Here is a 14,511-nt window from a genome sequence, read left to right as displayed (position 1 = left end):
ACACATAACACGCATAGTCCGTATAATGCGCAATTCTTATTACTAGCTAATAACGAGTAAGAAGAAAATATATAAGTAGCTATAATCCTAAAGACAAGAGATAATATAAAGATATAAGAAACCAGCTAAAAAAAACCCTAAAAAAAGAAGTAAGGAATAGCTGGAGACGGTTTATAAATAAGCATACTATTAACCTAAGCCTCCCCTATAATAAAGGTCTTTAAAGGATAGTAAAATAGGTAAAGAAAAAGGCGGGACGTCTAGTAGAAGACCTATACCTTCCGCCCCTATAAAGACTAGGTGAATTACTAGCTATAAGTAATAATAATAAGAAGGCAAAGATTCTTATAAAAAGATTTTTCCCTTAACTAGCTTTAGTAGACCTTAGCGATATTATAGGCAAAGCACTGGTAACTCGCCTAAGGGTTAATAGTGATATAACAACCGAAGAAATAGCTAAAACTATTAGCCGCCTTTTAAATAATATAGCACTAGGACTAAATAGGATCCTAAATAAAGCCCTAAAGACCTACGGACCACTAATAGCACCTTAGCTTACAGATGTAGCTAGAGTATACTTTATAATAGGCTACTACCTAAGACTTAGAAGAGCTATAATAACGTTTATCCTACGTAAAGAAGGTAAAGTAAACTACTTACTCCTAGGAAGCTACCGCCCTATTGCCTTAGAGAATACCCTTAGTAAGATCTTAGAAAGGGTAATAGCGGACCGCATAGTAGATATAGCTAAGGAATACACCCTACTACTATAAAGCTAAATAGGGGCAAGAAAGAACTGCTTAACACTATCAGCACTTATGCTACTCGCTACCACTATTAAATCTGCATGGGTAATGCGAAGGGACTTTATAGTATTAATGCTTAGCCTAGATATTAGTGGCGCCTACAATAATATACCCCATAAGCGTTTCCTATATATCTTTAGGGCAAAAGGCTTCCTAAAATGGATTATATAATTTATTTAAGGGTTTATAGGTTAAAAAGAAATATTACTAGTCTTTAGCGGATACTAAAGCCCCCCTATTATAGTTACAACAGGAATACTATAAGGATTACCCCTCTCGCCTATACTCTTCCTTTTCTTTATAAGTAACCTGCTTAACTCCTTTAAGAAAGGGGCAACTTAGGGGATAGGCTTTATTAATAATATAAACCTAATTATATACGGGCCAATAGCCGCAAAGAATTATAGAACACTAGAGAAAGTATATAATACCTATATAGAATAGGCAAGATAATATAGAGTCTAATTCTTACCAAAGAAATACTAGCTAATTTATTTTATAAGAAAACGCAACTAATCTATAGATCTCTAGCATATAATTCACATTTAAGGCTTTAGGGGTTAACCAGTTTAGGGCCTAAGAGTATTAGGAGTATAGATAGATAGTAAGCTCTAGTAGAGTGTATATACGGCGTAAGCGGCCTATAAGGGCTAAGTATAGTATATTATATTATCTAGGATTATTAATTCTATATAGGGTCTATACTTTTAAAGGTCACGCCTACTATATACAGCAGTTGTCCGGCTAACTATAATATATAGGTCTAGTATCTGGGCCATTAGAGAATCTAAGAAAGGCCCCCCTAAATTACTCCTTAAACCACTCTAAAAGGTCCAAATAGCCTACCTCTAAAGTATAATAGGCGGATATAAGCGAATGGCTATAGCTCTACTTAAGAAGGAAGCTAATATTCCCCCCCTATAACTATATATTAAAGCCGCTATAATATAAAGGGCGTAAAAGGAACATAACTCTAATATTATAAAGTATATTAAGATATGCCTAAATAAACTATAGAGGGACCTTAAGGCGCCTTGTAGGAGAACAAACTAATAACCCTAAAGTAGGGAAGATATATTAGAGAAATAGGTANAGAAAGNAGAAGAAAAATAGTGCTNNNTTAGGGCCTAGGCCTATATAGAGGAGNAAGGNAGACNTATAAGAGNCTAGTAANGATAATAGTAAGAGAGAGAAAGGAGCTAAAGTAGAGCATAAAAGAACGCTAGGAAACCATTTACCGTAATATAATACTAGCTAGACTAACGCTAGAGAGGTATATAGGAGTTAAAGGTATAGAGGCTAACTAAGGCAAGAGGAACCTAAGCCGTAGCATAGTTAACGCCATAGGGGGTAGACACCCTAGGGCTCCAAGAAGGCCTAATAAAGGTAGAAAATATAATAGTAACGCTCTTAAGAACAGGAATAATAGGACTAAAAGACTGGCTTTACTAGGTAGGTGTTCTAGTAGGTAGCCTAAAATGCGAATATAGCTGGCTAAGACAGACACCAAAACATATAATACTGTTATGCCCCTTACGCACTAACTAAGAAGTAATACTCTTAGTAGCTAGCACAGAGAACTATAAGACACTACTCTTGATATAAAAAGGCCTTAAGGCGGTTACCTAATAGCTTATTAGCTAAAATGTACTAAACCAGTTCCGGGTTATAAAGGAAATAATAATAGAGGGCGGGGGGGCGAGCAACAGGCGCCCCCTAATGACTTTATAGTAGCAGAGTAAAGTATACAATACTAGCGCGTCCGTAGGCTAGTTACAGCAGCAGTGGTTCCTAAGGAGGTTAAAAAGTAAGGTAGTAGGAGCACTATAGGTAACTTATAGGCGCCTCGCAGGCGCCTTATAGGCGAGTCCTAAGAGGTAGGGAGATGGATTACGGGGTTTTCTCAAGTTAAGTCTTTCTTAAGTTGAGTTTTCTCCCTATATGTAAATAAGGAGTAGTCCGCGTGGGCCCAATAGGGATCCGAATCGGACGTTAAGCAATGAATTATTATTATTAAATCCTATTCTACTTATATACGTATTAACTAAGTAATAAAGATAAAGATATATACTCTTTCTTTCTATTTCCTTACCTTCTTTCCTTATATAACGTCTTAACCTTATTATATAATTTATATATATAGCTTAATAATATCTACTTGCTATATATTATAGGCACTTATACTTACTCTATAATATAAAATCTATATTAAAGAATTATTTATAAGATATAAAGCACTAGTAAAGATTATATTAGATAGAGATCTAAGATTTATAGCGGTATTTTACGAAGTCTTCTTTGCGGAATAAGGGGTTCGCGTAGTACCGTTAATAGTATATTATTTATAAGCGGATAGATAAATAGAGAGACTAAACTAGATATTAGAGTAGTATCTATAATATTATATTAATTATATATATAATAATAATAATAACTTATTCTATTTATTGCTCAATTTGGTCCCTTTTCTAATTCTATATAGGCTTCTACTTTTTATATATAGAAAAAAAACCCTAGTAAGGGAAAAACCTAGGTATAACCTTTTAGCTAGTTTTACACATTGGGAAAATATTTGCAGGCTAGGGTTTAAACTACCCATCAAGTGAAATCAAATGCTGCTAATTAGGTCAATTGGCCGCCAAATTTGACACGCAGCCTACGCGCAGCCTGCGCAGAACCCAACCTGCACCCGACTTAACAGATTTTTTAATTTTCTAATTTTCGCTTATTTTCGCTTAGGCTCTAATAAGCCCCTACTACTCGTCAGTAAGCGTGGGTATCCCTAGGCCTGCTTACCTACTATATACCCTTTTAGGGTATATCTCATACTTTTAATCTACGGCTTAGCAGGTAGTGCACCGCTTATTACCCACTAACTCCACCCTTAACTCCGTCTCCATTATCCGGCTAATATAGCCCTAGTCTCTCTACTTATTCGGTCTTATGGCCGCTAACTCCACCGCCGACTACAACCACTATTTACCTTAGGTGGTGGGGGCGTACGCGGCAGTTATCTTACACCACCCTGGCACATCCAGTTGAAAGCGCGTGTCGATCAAGCCTTCGACTAGCCGTATGCATTACTATGGGGGGCCTAAGCCTCCCAGGCGGACGGTGTCGGCGCGCTAGGCAAGGGCAAGCCCAGCGGCAGTGAGGGCGGGCGGCAGGGGGAGGGCTAGAGCAGGAGTGGGAGCGGGAGCGGGAGCGGGAGCCGGGGCCGGGGCCAGGTCAGTAATACAAGGGGGTGACATGAGCGGGCTGCCCGCCCTCCCTGCAAGTTTTGGTGGCATTATAACCATATCGGCAGCATTTTAGTGGGACACTACTATAATGCTACTAGAACTTGCAGGGAGGGCGGGCAGCCCGCTTATGTCACCCCCTTATAGTACTAACGTAGGTAATGGGGCTATAAAGGTGTCCTAGGTTATCAAAACAAGCGCATAGACAAAATATGTTTGCAAAACCTGCAAACCTTTATAACCCCATCACCTACGTTACCCTTGTGATTTTGTTTGAGTATATGGGCTGAGTCAACGAGCGAGAGTACTTTTTGGCTCGTTTGATTATACCTTTTGCAAAAGTATTGTGAAAGTTTTAGTAAGCGAGCCTTCCCTTTCTATAAATCGCGTCCACAGCAACTAAAAACAAGTCTTATTTTATAAATTTAGTAGACAAAATAGTAAAGTAGATACTGTTTATTAATACAATATAACCGTAAAGTTTTAGGTAGTAGTTAGTATATAGATGCTAGTAAGATTTAGAGTTATCTTATTGTAAGAGTACATATATTAGATCCCCAGCAGTCGCGATAGATTCGCGAGCATTGTCTGTCTTTTGGGCCATATGGCGACGTGGAGCGGGACACGTTACACCTAAATATATAATTATTTAAAGAATTTAATATATTAATAAAATATATAATAACCCTTATAGTTAGGACGCAGCTCGTAAAAAAAGGACAAATATTAATTTTTAAAATATTTAATTTATACTAAAACAACGGCTATAAGCTTTAGACGCTTCGTAGAAGATTTTAGGGGTATAGGAAGCCGTTGCACGTGCCTCCCCTGCCCCGTAACCAAATTCCACTACGGAGCGTCTAATTTATGAGATAAATCTAGAGAGCAGGCCAGTCTTACTATTTACGTGACAGTTTTAGCGACGGAAAACACGGTTTTAAACGTTTTACTCAGCCTAAAGCTTTACTGCCTATAACTCCATCACCACGATATATAATTGCCTATCACGCTTTAATGTATAGAGTAGTACCTATTCTATAGTTTTCCGTACTTGTTTTATTAAATTAGACCTGGTTTTAGTTGCTGTAATTTTATAGAGCGAGAGTGTGCGGGCCGGCGGCTCGCTTAATCTTGATTTTCGCAACACTGGATTCCAGCACTACCTAAAACTTTGTAAGTGGTGTTTCAGTTAGCATGGGAGTGGGCTGATTCACAACCAATTTTATTTTCAGCTGCTAGCGGGCCAAGCCTCCAAACAAAAGCTTGCTTAACTCCCGTGGCTGGCTGCTGGCTGAAGAGAGCCACATCCCATGCAACATGAAGGCTGGAGCTGAGCCATCTAGTTTGCAATGACCCTTGGAACGAAAATATATTGGGTATACGACTGCTGCATAAGTGGCCTGGTGAGGTAGGCTTATCAGGTCTTGTTCCTGAAATTGTATTTCTGAAGGATCTATGAGCAATGTACAGGTATTTCGGATGGCGTAGGGTTATGCCCTTAGTGACTAACTTCAATGATGCTTGTCTCCTGGAAATATGAGAAGTCGGCCTACTTGCTGGCCTTCTTTTTACTTTCCATCCGTCCTTTTGGTGTTGACGGTTTCGACTTCGTGGTACCAGCTTTCTCATTCTTTTTCTTCTTCTGACCGTCACCTTTTGTTTCGGCACTCTCATTATCCTCACTCACCACCTCACCATTCAGTTTGGCCTCATCACCACCTATCATCCCCCTCGCCTTTCTTAAACCCCTAGGATCCTTCCCTTTCCTTCTCAATGCTGCTTTTCTAGCCCTTTCAATGTACTTCTCATCCTCCTCGTCATCCCATCCGCCAAAGTCGTCATCTTGCTTATCCTCCTCTGCCACAAGTGGCGTCTTATCCACGACCTCGTCATCCTTCCCCATGCTCGATTTTCTATTCTCTCCACTCTTCACTCCCACAGCCGTCGCAGGAGTTGGTCCGGTTTTTTTGAATTTTGCCACAAAGAAGCCGTCAACATTGTAAGCATGAGGATAATACCTTCGCGTCTGTTTCATGGATGGATGGAACACCTTGCCCATATATCTCACGAACCCTTCTTTTCCGAATGTGAGGCCCGTGTCAACAAGCTTGACATTTGGCCGCTTATTTAGCGCATACTGTACTACTTGCTCGTTCTCCTCAACTGTCACAGAGCAGGTGGAATAGACAATGTATCCGCCAGTCTTGCTTGCATGGTCGACTGAATCGATTGCCGCTAAAATCAACTGTTTTTGCAAATGTGGCAGGCGCATGAAATCTTGCTCTGTCTTGTTTGTCTTGACGCTCGCATCTTTCGCAATGACACCCGTGCCAGAGCAGGGTGCGTCGAGTAAAACTCGATCGAAGCCGCCCATGACTTTGGGGAACTCGAGCGCTGAGTAATTGCAGACGATTGTGTTCTTCACACCTAGGCGATGGATATTGCCAATGAGACCTTTGGCACGCGTTTTATTGCTATCGTTTGCAAATATGCATCCTGTATTCTTCATGAGTGCGGCAATGTGAGTCGTTTTACCACCTGGGGCAGCCGCCATGTCCAGAACTCTTTCGTGCTCCTGGGGTGCAAGAGCCATGACTGGGAGGAAGGAGGATGCAGCTTGCAGAATATAGTGTCCAGCGAGATACTCTGGAGTGGCGCCAAGTGGCACTTGGGATTCGAAAACTTGCAAGCCAACTTTTGACCATTTCCCCACAGGTTCGAGTTGTACGCCGCGGTTAATAAGTGTCTGTGCAAGTTCACGGCGATGCGTTCGAAGGGTGTTGGTACGAATGACGACAGGGCGGGGCGTTTCATTTGCTTCGAAGAAGGCGAAGGCTTCGCGGGGTGGAAATAGACTGAAGAGTTTTTCGGCTAGGAAGGGGGAATAGCCGTAGTATGTGCATATGTCTTTAACTAACTGGGAAGTATATTCTGCTCTTGATCGTCCCTCCTCTACAAGCTTGGCAAAGTCGTCAAGAACCCGTATCGTGTCCGTGATACGTGTTCTGAGGAGCTGTAGATCTGGTGCCACTAGAGACGGCCCGGTGACCTCATCACCGGATTCGTCGCCGAGAATTTTTGGCCTATCTCCAGCGATGTTCGTCTGAAGTGCAGCTTCTTCTAATTCTGCTTGCGCCTCCGCATCTTCAATTGCCTTCTGCATATCTAATCGCCGTGATAACCCTTCAATATTGGCTGCTGTGAGTTTCTCCTCGACATCCTCGTCGTCTTCATCTTCCGACCACATTCCTTTCCGTACCTCTGTATCCGAATCTACAACATCTGAGTCTGACTCCACGAATTCGTCGTCTTCGAGTCCGTCTGAGTCTGAAGCGCTGCCTAGGGCGTCCAGACCGCCGACATTAACACCGTCGAGTTTGTCTTCCATGACATCGGGGTCGTCAATCCCATCCGCATCGTCTGAAACTAGATCTTCGTCATCTAGAGAGTCGTCTTCATCCTCTACAGGTGGAGCCACTGTCTTCTTTGACATTTTCCTTCCATTGTTTGCCTTCGTCTTTTCTAATTTGGCAGTTCCATGTCCGTTTGTCAGAGCTGACTTCTTGCTCTTCTTCATCTCAATTGGCTTTACGGCTTTTCTAGTCTTTCCCGCTTCTGTCCTCCTCTTCTTTCCCCGGTCATTTGCAGGCTCGATCGGTGCATCTTTACGCTTTTTCGTAACAAGAGACTCGTCTAGTGGTGGAGGAGGACCCTGCTTCTTCATGCGACGGCCGACACCCATTTTGGAGCGTTGAATGAAGGTCTTGGCCTCGTTTTGTGGATAATAGAGGAATTTGGAGAAATATTCGGTATAACTAGAACTTTTCGGTGGAGTTCGAAGATTTCCCCAAAATTGCAGCGCTCACCGCCTTCGGAGGTTCTTTGTCCGCTCTCCGGTCCGCAGTTCGCTCCACCAAATCGTCATCGTGTCGAGCAAGGAACGCGCCATTCCCTCTCTTCCACTTCAAGACCCATATTCCTTTCCCTGGCTTCATAAGTAAAAGGAACGGTAGCTCGTATCACCCAAAATGACTGAAATATCCTTCGCCAAGCAATTCCTTACAGCGCTCGACTCGCGCTCGTTGAAACTCTCTAGCGACCACATTGCAGATCCCAGGACATATCCGGCACAGTCTGCAGTACGTTCTCTTCGTCCGCAATTTTTTTTAAAATAAGTACTAGTTTCGAGCTGATCCCCTCAGCAGTACACCCTCCCCCGCCTGCCGAACCCCCCACACCCCCTCCGCCCCGCCAAACGCGCCGCGCCGGCCTCATCTTCAGCCGCCTCATCAGCAACCCTAACAATAACCCTAAAACCCCTCCGCTCAACCTCTCCCACAGTGACGCTACAATCCCAAGCACCCACAACGAGCATATACGACCTCAAGGCCGCCTATGCCAAGGACGCCAGCGTAGACATCAACAAGATAAAAGTGCTATGGAAGAAAAAGCCCGCAGTCGACAGCAAAACTGTCGCCGAGCTTATCGAAGATCCTAGCGCGAAAGATGCTGAGTTCAGCATCATGCTCCTGCCCGGCGCTGTGACCTCCTCGCCGGCACAGACACCGGTATCAACGCCGCCGGTGGAGGTTCCTCCGCCAGTACTACCAGCGGGAGGGAATGTAGGAGGATCGGCGGCGGCGCAGGGACCCAGCGGCACGGGAGTGTTGCGGACGGAAGAGTTCTGGGGAGATCTGAAAGGGTTCCTGACACAGAGGCTAAGAGACGATGCCGAGGGGGAAAGGCTGGCAGGGATGTTTAGGGGAGCTTGGGAGGGAAATAAACAGTGAGAAACAGTGAGAGTTTCTAAAACGGATTTATTACTTTGGGGGGTTGTTTAGCTAAACTTTAGAGCGTATATTCATGTTAGAACCAAGCCACGAACGGCTGTCATATGGGTGGGCATACTTTGATTGTCCATAACTGCATGAAGAGGTAGTCGGAGAAGGATATTTCCGGGAATGCTACGAAAAGAATGCCTGAAATGACAAATTTTACCATTCTCTATTCCACGACAAGAACATAGTCTCACATCCTAGCTATGCCATGAAACTGAAAGTAAAAGACATCAACAACCATCTCCTGTTGCGGGCCAACCTTGTCCGTAGAGCCAGAAAAGTGCAGCCACACCATGCCTCAAACTCCCTCCGTAGTCTGCCGCCCCAAGTATTTTGTCAATCATTGCAAAATGCCCTCCCACTGACCGTTATCCGTAATCCATGGGTCCGTCATATTGTGAATAGCGTGTGCGTATGCGGAGGCAACTTAGCGGCCCTTAGAAACCCGCGCGATGATGTTGTCATATTCAATGTCGTCGGCATCGTTGGCTTGGATGTCAGCAGCGAGGCCGTTGAGGGCACGCTTGATGGCTTCTTTAGAGGAAGAGTACATCATGCGGGGCTAAGGCACGTGCGAGTTAGTATTTATGCTTTGGGCGGAAATAATGAGGGTTGGAATATAGGTAACACTCACGTATTGTGCAGCATCATCTGGGCACCAGGAGATGAATGTAATTTTGCTCCTGTGTAGATTCATATCAGTCATATTCTCCTGTTGCCTGCGTACTTCGCCCGACAGCGTCATCTTGGCCCTTGAATATCGGATTTCTGGTTGGGAGTGCATCTTACCTCTTACCCTCACCACCCTCCAAGTCGTACTCGACATCATAGACGGCATAGCGCCCACCGATGCCTTCTTTACCACGCCTATCCTTGCTCTTCGCGTTCAGCAGCTTATCGCGGAAAGTGTTGAAATTGGCCTCCTTTGAGGTCTCCTCAACAACTATTTCCTTCCAGTCGTCGCTGATGCGGTAGATAATCCATTTGATATCCTTGCCAAGCTTGAGCTCGTTAAAGGTTGAGATGCATTCGGGGGCGACGGAGACGCTAGGAAAGAAGGAATGTTAGCTACGTGCGTCTTTGGACGGGTTGTGTGACATCTTTTGCGTAAAACAGGTAGGGCGAGGGTGGGCATATAGTAGTTGGGGGCCTGAGAGGCAGCCATTTGGAAGACATGTATTATTTTGCAATGTCGCTGGGGAGGGAGGAGGCACGTACCCGGATTGAGCCTTGATGCAGTAACGTTAGCATGTCCTTCGAGCGATATAAGTTCAACTGCACTCACCATTGCGTCGTTATTGTGTGGTGGAAACAATCAAAGGGGGGGAGTAGGCAGCTCTCTATCAGTTCACCGCAGTCTGTCAGCGTCGTAAGCGGGTGTGGCTGAATCTTGGGCTGAGCGCCCGAGCGGCGCAACGATGGCGTCACTCACATTAGGCGGATATTGCGGTTTTCTTGAGTATAGGATGAGGTCGGGGTGTCAGGAGTGTTGATGTTGAGGCTGAGATGCAAATCGGGTTGGAGGGGCAGCTCGCAGATTTTGGACCAAGTGGGGGGTTCAAGGCTCGTTTGACCGCCACCCATGTATGACAAAGACCATGACTATCATCATAAGAAGAATGAATTCGCCTTAGGCATCAAGACCGAAGTTGAATGTTTATCTACTGTTTTGATTTGCATTTTACATCCATCTTTCTTAACCGCTACGCAAACATGATATTGTACATACTAAAGTCCCAAAATCAACTCCGCTACGTAAGGCTTTTGGGAGACGAATGAGGAAAACCAGAGTGGAGTGTGAGCAAGTCCAGTATCATGTACGGAAACATGGTGGAGATATGTAGGCGAAAGGGGTATACAAGAGTGATGCGGATGCGAGCGAAAATTCGTGTATCATGGTAAGGGATGCAGCGCTTTTTGATTAGAACATGCCTCCTCCCATGCCGCCCATGCCACCCATACCACCACCCATACCACCACCCATACCTGCTGGTGGACCCTTCTCTTCTGGCGCTTCTACGATAGCAACCTCTGTCGTGCCGAGGAGTGACGCCACACCGCTAGCGTCCACAAGTGCTGTGCGGACGACCTTAAAGGGATCGAGAATACCGGCTGCAATCATGTCAACGTACTCGCCCTTGGAGCTGTCAAAACCCTTGTTGAAATCTGCACCAAACTCGTCCATGAGCTTGCCGACAACGACGCTACCCTCAGAACCTGCATTCTCGACGATCACCCGTGCAGGCCGAGTAATGGCATTCTTGACAATGCTTACACCGAGCTGCTGGTCGAAGTTGGCGGTCTTGACCTTGCCAAGAGCGTTTGCAGCGGCCTTGAGAAGACCAGTACCACCACCGGGCAGAATACCTTCCTCAACGGCAGCACGGGTTGCGTTCAAGGCGTCCACTATCCGATCCTTCTTCTCACTGACCTCCACTTCTGAGGCACCACCGACTTTGATAACTGCAACGCCACCAGAAAGCTTGGCAAGACGTTCCTGGAGCTTCTCCTTCTCGTACTCGGAGGTAGTCGGGTCATTCATAACACCGCGAATCTGCTCGCATCGCTGGACGACAGCATCCTTGTTACCCTCGCCATTAAGGATGACGGTATCCTCCTTGGTGATCGTGATCGAGCCAGTTGAGCCGAGCATGTCTGGGGTAGCCTTCTCAAGCTTAATATCAAGCTCATCGGTGAAGACAGTACCGTTTGTAAGGACGGCAAGATCGCCGAGAACGGATTTCCTGTTGTCACCGAAACCAGGAGCCTTGACGGCGGCAACTTGGAGCTGGCCACGGAGCTTGTTGAGAATGCAAACGGCAAGCGCCTCGCCATCAATGTCTTCGGCAATGATGACGAGGGGTCGGCGGAGTTGCTGTGAGGCTTCAAGAGCAGGGACGATATCCTGGACAGCCGAGATCTTCTTCTCAGAAAGCAGAATCAGAGGCTTCTCGAATTCTACTTTCTGTGATTTGGTGTCGGTAATGAAATAGGGTGAGATATAACCACGGTCAAACTTCATGCCCTCTGTAACTTCTAGCTCATCCTCAATCGTCTTGCCCTCCTTGACCGTGATAACACCCTCCTTGCCAACTTTCTCCATTGCCTTGGATAGTAGCTGGCCAATATGAGTATCGCCGTTCGCAGAGATGGTGGCAACCTGAGAGATCTCCTCGCTTGTAGTGATGTCTCTCTTATTTGATCGTAAGTACTCTACCACAGCCCCCACCGCAGCCTGAGTTCCTCTCCTCAGGTCCATGGGGTTGCATCCTGCTGCAACGTTCTTGACGGTCTCGGAGAAGATGGCGCGGGCAAGGACGGTTGCGGTAGTGGTACCATCACCGGCCACTTCGTTCGTCTTTGATGCAACATCTTGCAGAAGACGAGCACCAAGGTTCTCGAATTTGTCCTTGAGTGTAATCGATTTGGCAACAGTGACACCATCTGTGAGAATTTGTAAGCTTCAGTCGAAAATGCGGTGTGCCTGCAGAGGCATACCTTTTGTGATCTTTGGCGAGCCATAGCTTGACTCAATCAACACATTTCGGCCCTTAGGGCCTAGTGTTGTTGCAACGGCCTTTGCAAGAGTGTCGACACCATTTAGTAGAGCTGCGCGGCCCTCGACGCCAAACTTCAGCTCCTGCAGATAATGATTGTTAGCACATTGAATGATGAGAGAATTGAGTGAGTTTTAAGACAGATAGAGGTGATGTACCTTGTGTGCGAATCTCTGCTGCTGCAAATTGAAGCTGGATGCTGCTCGCAGCTTGGAACTCGAGGAGAGGACGGATGTCCGCGCTCTTGAAGTTAAAGCTCGCTGCATTGTGATGGGGAAGAATGCGCTAGAGAGATGAACACAAGAATCCAAGCCTTGCTCCTAGGCTCCAGTCGAAAGCACAATGAAGGAGAAGAGAGATTGATGTAGAGGAGGAATGGGATGACGGGGATTTGTATTGGGTGTCCTAAAAAATTCATCGGGAGCCGGGTGAAGAAGAATCGAGAACATCAAATTGCTTGGCGCCCCCCCTGGGACCGAGGTCAACACCAAGTCTCTATCACCACTTTCATATCATCATCCCCTTCTCTCTCTAGTCTGCATGAGCTCAATGAATGGCCATTGTTACTGCTAAATGATTGGAATATTATCAGCGTGATGAAATATTTGCTCTGTAGTTCGTTGCTGCATCATAATTACGCGAGTCATGCACACACTATCGTTCAGTACTTAAATTAACTCAAGATCGTTTTCAATCCTTAAGATCATATCAACTTTCAAGAATCTTAAAGTCCTTGAGAATTTTATTTAACCTACCCACTTACTCACGGCCTTTATCCAAATGCTTTCCTTACCGCCGATCCACTCCACCCTCCCCTGAGTGGAACATAAGAGTCTCCTCGCTCAGGTTACGCCATCTTGCAGCCATCTGTGCGTCTACGTTCTGTTGACGATTCCTACCATGATTCTTGGCCCCCCATACCGCCCGCCCACTCCCAGGGGACCTACTCCTAGTAGCCCTTCAATTCACCCACTATTTCCAGCTGCTCCATCTGTGTCTTGCGTGGGTGGATGAATCACAAAAAGACACCCCCATAACCCACTCCCAAAAGTTCCACCTACCTACCACCCTGCCAGATGCCCAACTCCACCAATGCCGCAAGAATTTCCTGTCTTCCTCGCTTGATGAGATATATTGCGCTCCTAGGCCCAACAGAAACTTGCGTCAAGTTAGCACTCTGCATAGCATCCATGACAGTCTGATCCGCCGGCTCTTGCGTATTAGCTCGTTGAGCTAGAGTAGTAGCTAATGCGGCTGCACCGCGGTCGGCTGCACCCGGTGCCGGATTGGAGAAAGTTAGGTAGAGGAAGTGGATCGCGCTGCCTTCCTCATCGCGTAAGAAGATGGGTTTCGGCATTGGGGTTCCTGCCAATGGTATGCGCATTTCCACATCCGGCTCTGCTGCTTGAACTTGCCTTTGTGCCATGTCTAGGAAAGTAGCTTGGCGTGGTCTGGGCCTTGCAGCGGTTGTCCTCCGGGATAAGGTGGTGGATTCTGATAAGCGCCTAGGTGGTACTGGTCATAAGGGTCATCTTGATAAAACCTGTGGGCTCTATCTCCTCGATATCCCCCTCCATCTTCATACCCATACCTGCGGGATAGTGGTGGACAGCCTTGGGGGGTATCTCGGCATGAGATTCACGAGCTCGCTGCCGCAAAACTTCGCCACTTCTATGCTCTCATAAACAGTAATGTGGCATTTTGGCTGTTAAGTTTCTAAGAAACAAATTAGAATGTTTAGAGATATGCAGTGGTTGTAGGTTCAAGATATATGGTCGAAGGCATGAGAGCGAAGAAGTCATGAAGAGTTCTTTTTGTAATGCGGGCACGTAGTATGTGCAATCCTGTGAATGAGTGACAGCACACTGCTGGAAGGGCCAACGGACTGCCAGGATGTTAGTGTATCTTTACAAGTTTGAATTGGCATGATTGATGCCCCCTTAGGTATTTTGCTGGCAAGTTGATGATGCATGCTCTCCACCGTACTGCCAAGTGAAGACTGACTATATTTCTTTCACTGGTATTACATAGTGCCCTTTCATTGAATGGAAGAAAAGGTCGAAGCAGTACT

The 14,511-nt window shown here is 45.6% G+C and overlaps 5 protein-coding genes across 5 annotated transcripts; 1 reads left to right on the top strand and 4 right to left on the bottom strand.

Annotated features, from left to right (window-relative positions):
* Window positions 1–5,311: 5,311 nt before the first annotated feature.
* Window positions 5,312–7,849, bottom strand: K441DRAFT_655166 (NOL1/NOP2/sun family putative RNA met). The gene is made up of 2 exons (XM_067647804.1): window positions 5,556–7,849; window positions 5,312–5,489 (listed from the first exon to the last, which is right to left on the bottom strand). Exon 1 carries the CDS (start codon window positions 7,785–7,787, stop codon window positions 5,595–5,597), a length of 2,193 nt encoding a protein of 730 aa, XP_067507702.1. The 5' UTR covers window positions 7,788–7,849; the 3' UTR covers window positions 5,312–5,489; window positions 5,556–5,594.
* A 224-nt stretch (window positions 7,850–8,073) lies between these two features.
* K441DRAFT_605081 (uncharacterized protein) lies at window positions 8,074–8,835 on the top strand (the record flags this gene model as incomplete). The annotated part of the gene is made up of 2 exons (XM_067645359.1): window positions 8,074–8,184; window positions 8,251–8,835. 2 exons carry the CDS (start codon window positions 8,074–8,076, stop codon window positions 8,833–8,835), a joined length of 696 nt encoding a protein of 231 aa, XP_067507701.1.
* A 128-nt stretch (window positions 8,836–8,963) lies between these two features.
* K441DRAFT_345777 (cofilin) lies at window positions 8,964–10,175 on the bottom strand. Its single transcript, XM_067641295.1, has 5 exons — window positions 10,169–10,175; window positions 10,102–10,112; window positions 9,673–9,930; window positions 9,518–9,566; window positions 8,964–9,445 (listed from the first exon to the last, which is right to left on the bottom strand). Exons 1-5 carry the CDS (start codon window positions 10,169–10,171, stop codon window positions 9,311–9,313), a joined length of 456 nt encoding a protein of 151 aa, XP_067507700.1. The 5' UTR covers window positions 10,172–10,175; the 3' UTR covers window positions 8,964–9,310.
* A 312-nt stretch (window positions 10,176–10,487) lies between these two features.
* Window positions 10,488–12,852, bottom strand: K441DRAFT_630225 (heat shock protein 60, mitochondrial precursor). The gene is made up of 3 exons (XM_067646262.1): window positions 12,599–12,852; window positions 12,382–12,523; window positions 10,488–12,327 (listed from the first exon to the last, which is right to left on the bottom strand). Exons 1-3 carry the CDS (start codon window positions 12,704–12,706, stop codon window positions 10,805–10,807), a joined length of 1,773 nt encoding a protein of 590 aa, XP_067507699.1. The 5' UTR covers window positions 12,707–12,852; the 3' UTR covers window positions 10,488–10,804.
* Window positions 12,853–13,229: 377 nt separating this feature from the next.
* Window positions 13,230–13,866, bottom strand: K441DRAFT_674817 (uncharacterized protein; the record flags this gene model as incomplete). Its single annotated transcript, XM_067650796.1, has 2 exons — window positions 13,230–13,383; window positions 13,502–13,866. The coding sequence occupies 2 exons, from the start codon at window positions 13,864–13,866 to the stop codon at window positions 13,230–13,232; spliced, it is 519 nt and encodes a 172-aa protein (XP_067507698.1).
* Between the last annotated feature and the right edge of the window lie 645 nt (window positions 13,867–14,511).

Source organism: Cenococcum geophilum (assembly GCF_001692895.1).
Source record: "Cenococcum geophilum 1.58 unplaced genomic scaffold K441scaffold_8, whole genome shotgun sequence".
NCBI classification, from domain to species: domain Eukaryota; kingdom Fungi; phylum Ascomycota; class Dothideomycetes; order Gloniales; family Gloniaceae; genus Cenococcum; species Cenococcum geophilum.
Note: the sequence above shows the minus strand (reverse complement) of the source record. Positions and strands in the feature narration are given on the sequence as shown.

Excerpts from the sequence above, each read along its gene's own strand:
- K441DRAFT_630225 (XM_067646262.1), bottom strand. The coding sequence starts at position 12,706 with ATGCAGCGAGCTTTAACTTCAAGAGCGCGGACATCCGTCCTCTCCTCG. Across the intron at positions 12,524-12,598 it reads AGCAGAGATTCGCACACAAG|GAGCTGAAGTTTGGCGTCGA; the intron begins GTACATCACCTC and ends CATTATCTGCAG. Across the intron at positions 12,328-12,381 it reads CTCGCCAAAGATCACAAAAG|ATGGTGTCACTGTTGCCAAA; the intron begins GTATGCCTCTGC and ends AAATTCTCACAG.
- K441DRAFT_345777 (XM_067641295.1), bottom strand. Across the intron at positions 9,567-9,672 it reads GAGGGTGGTGAGGGTAAGAG|GAGCAAAATTACATTCATCT; the intron begins GTAAGATGCACT and ends GAATCTACACAG. Across the intron at positions 9,446-9,517 it reads CAGATGATGCTGCACAATAC|CCCCGCATGATGTACTCTTC; the intron begins GTGAGTGTTACC and ends CACGTGCCTTAG.
- K441DRAFT_655166 (XM_067647804.1), bottom strand. The coding sequence starts at position 7,787 with ATGGGTGTCGGCCGTCGCATGAAGAAGCAGGGTCCTCCTCCACCACTA.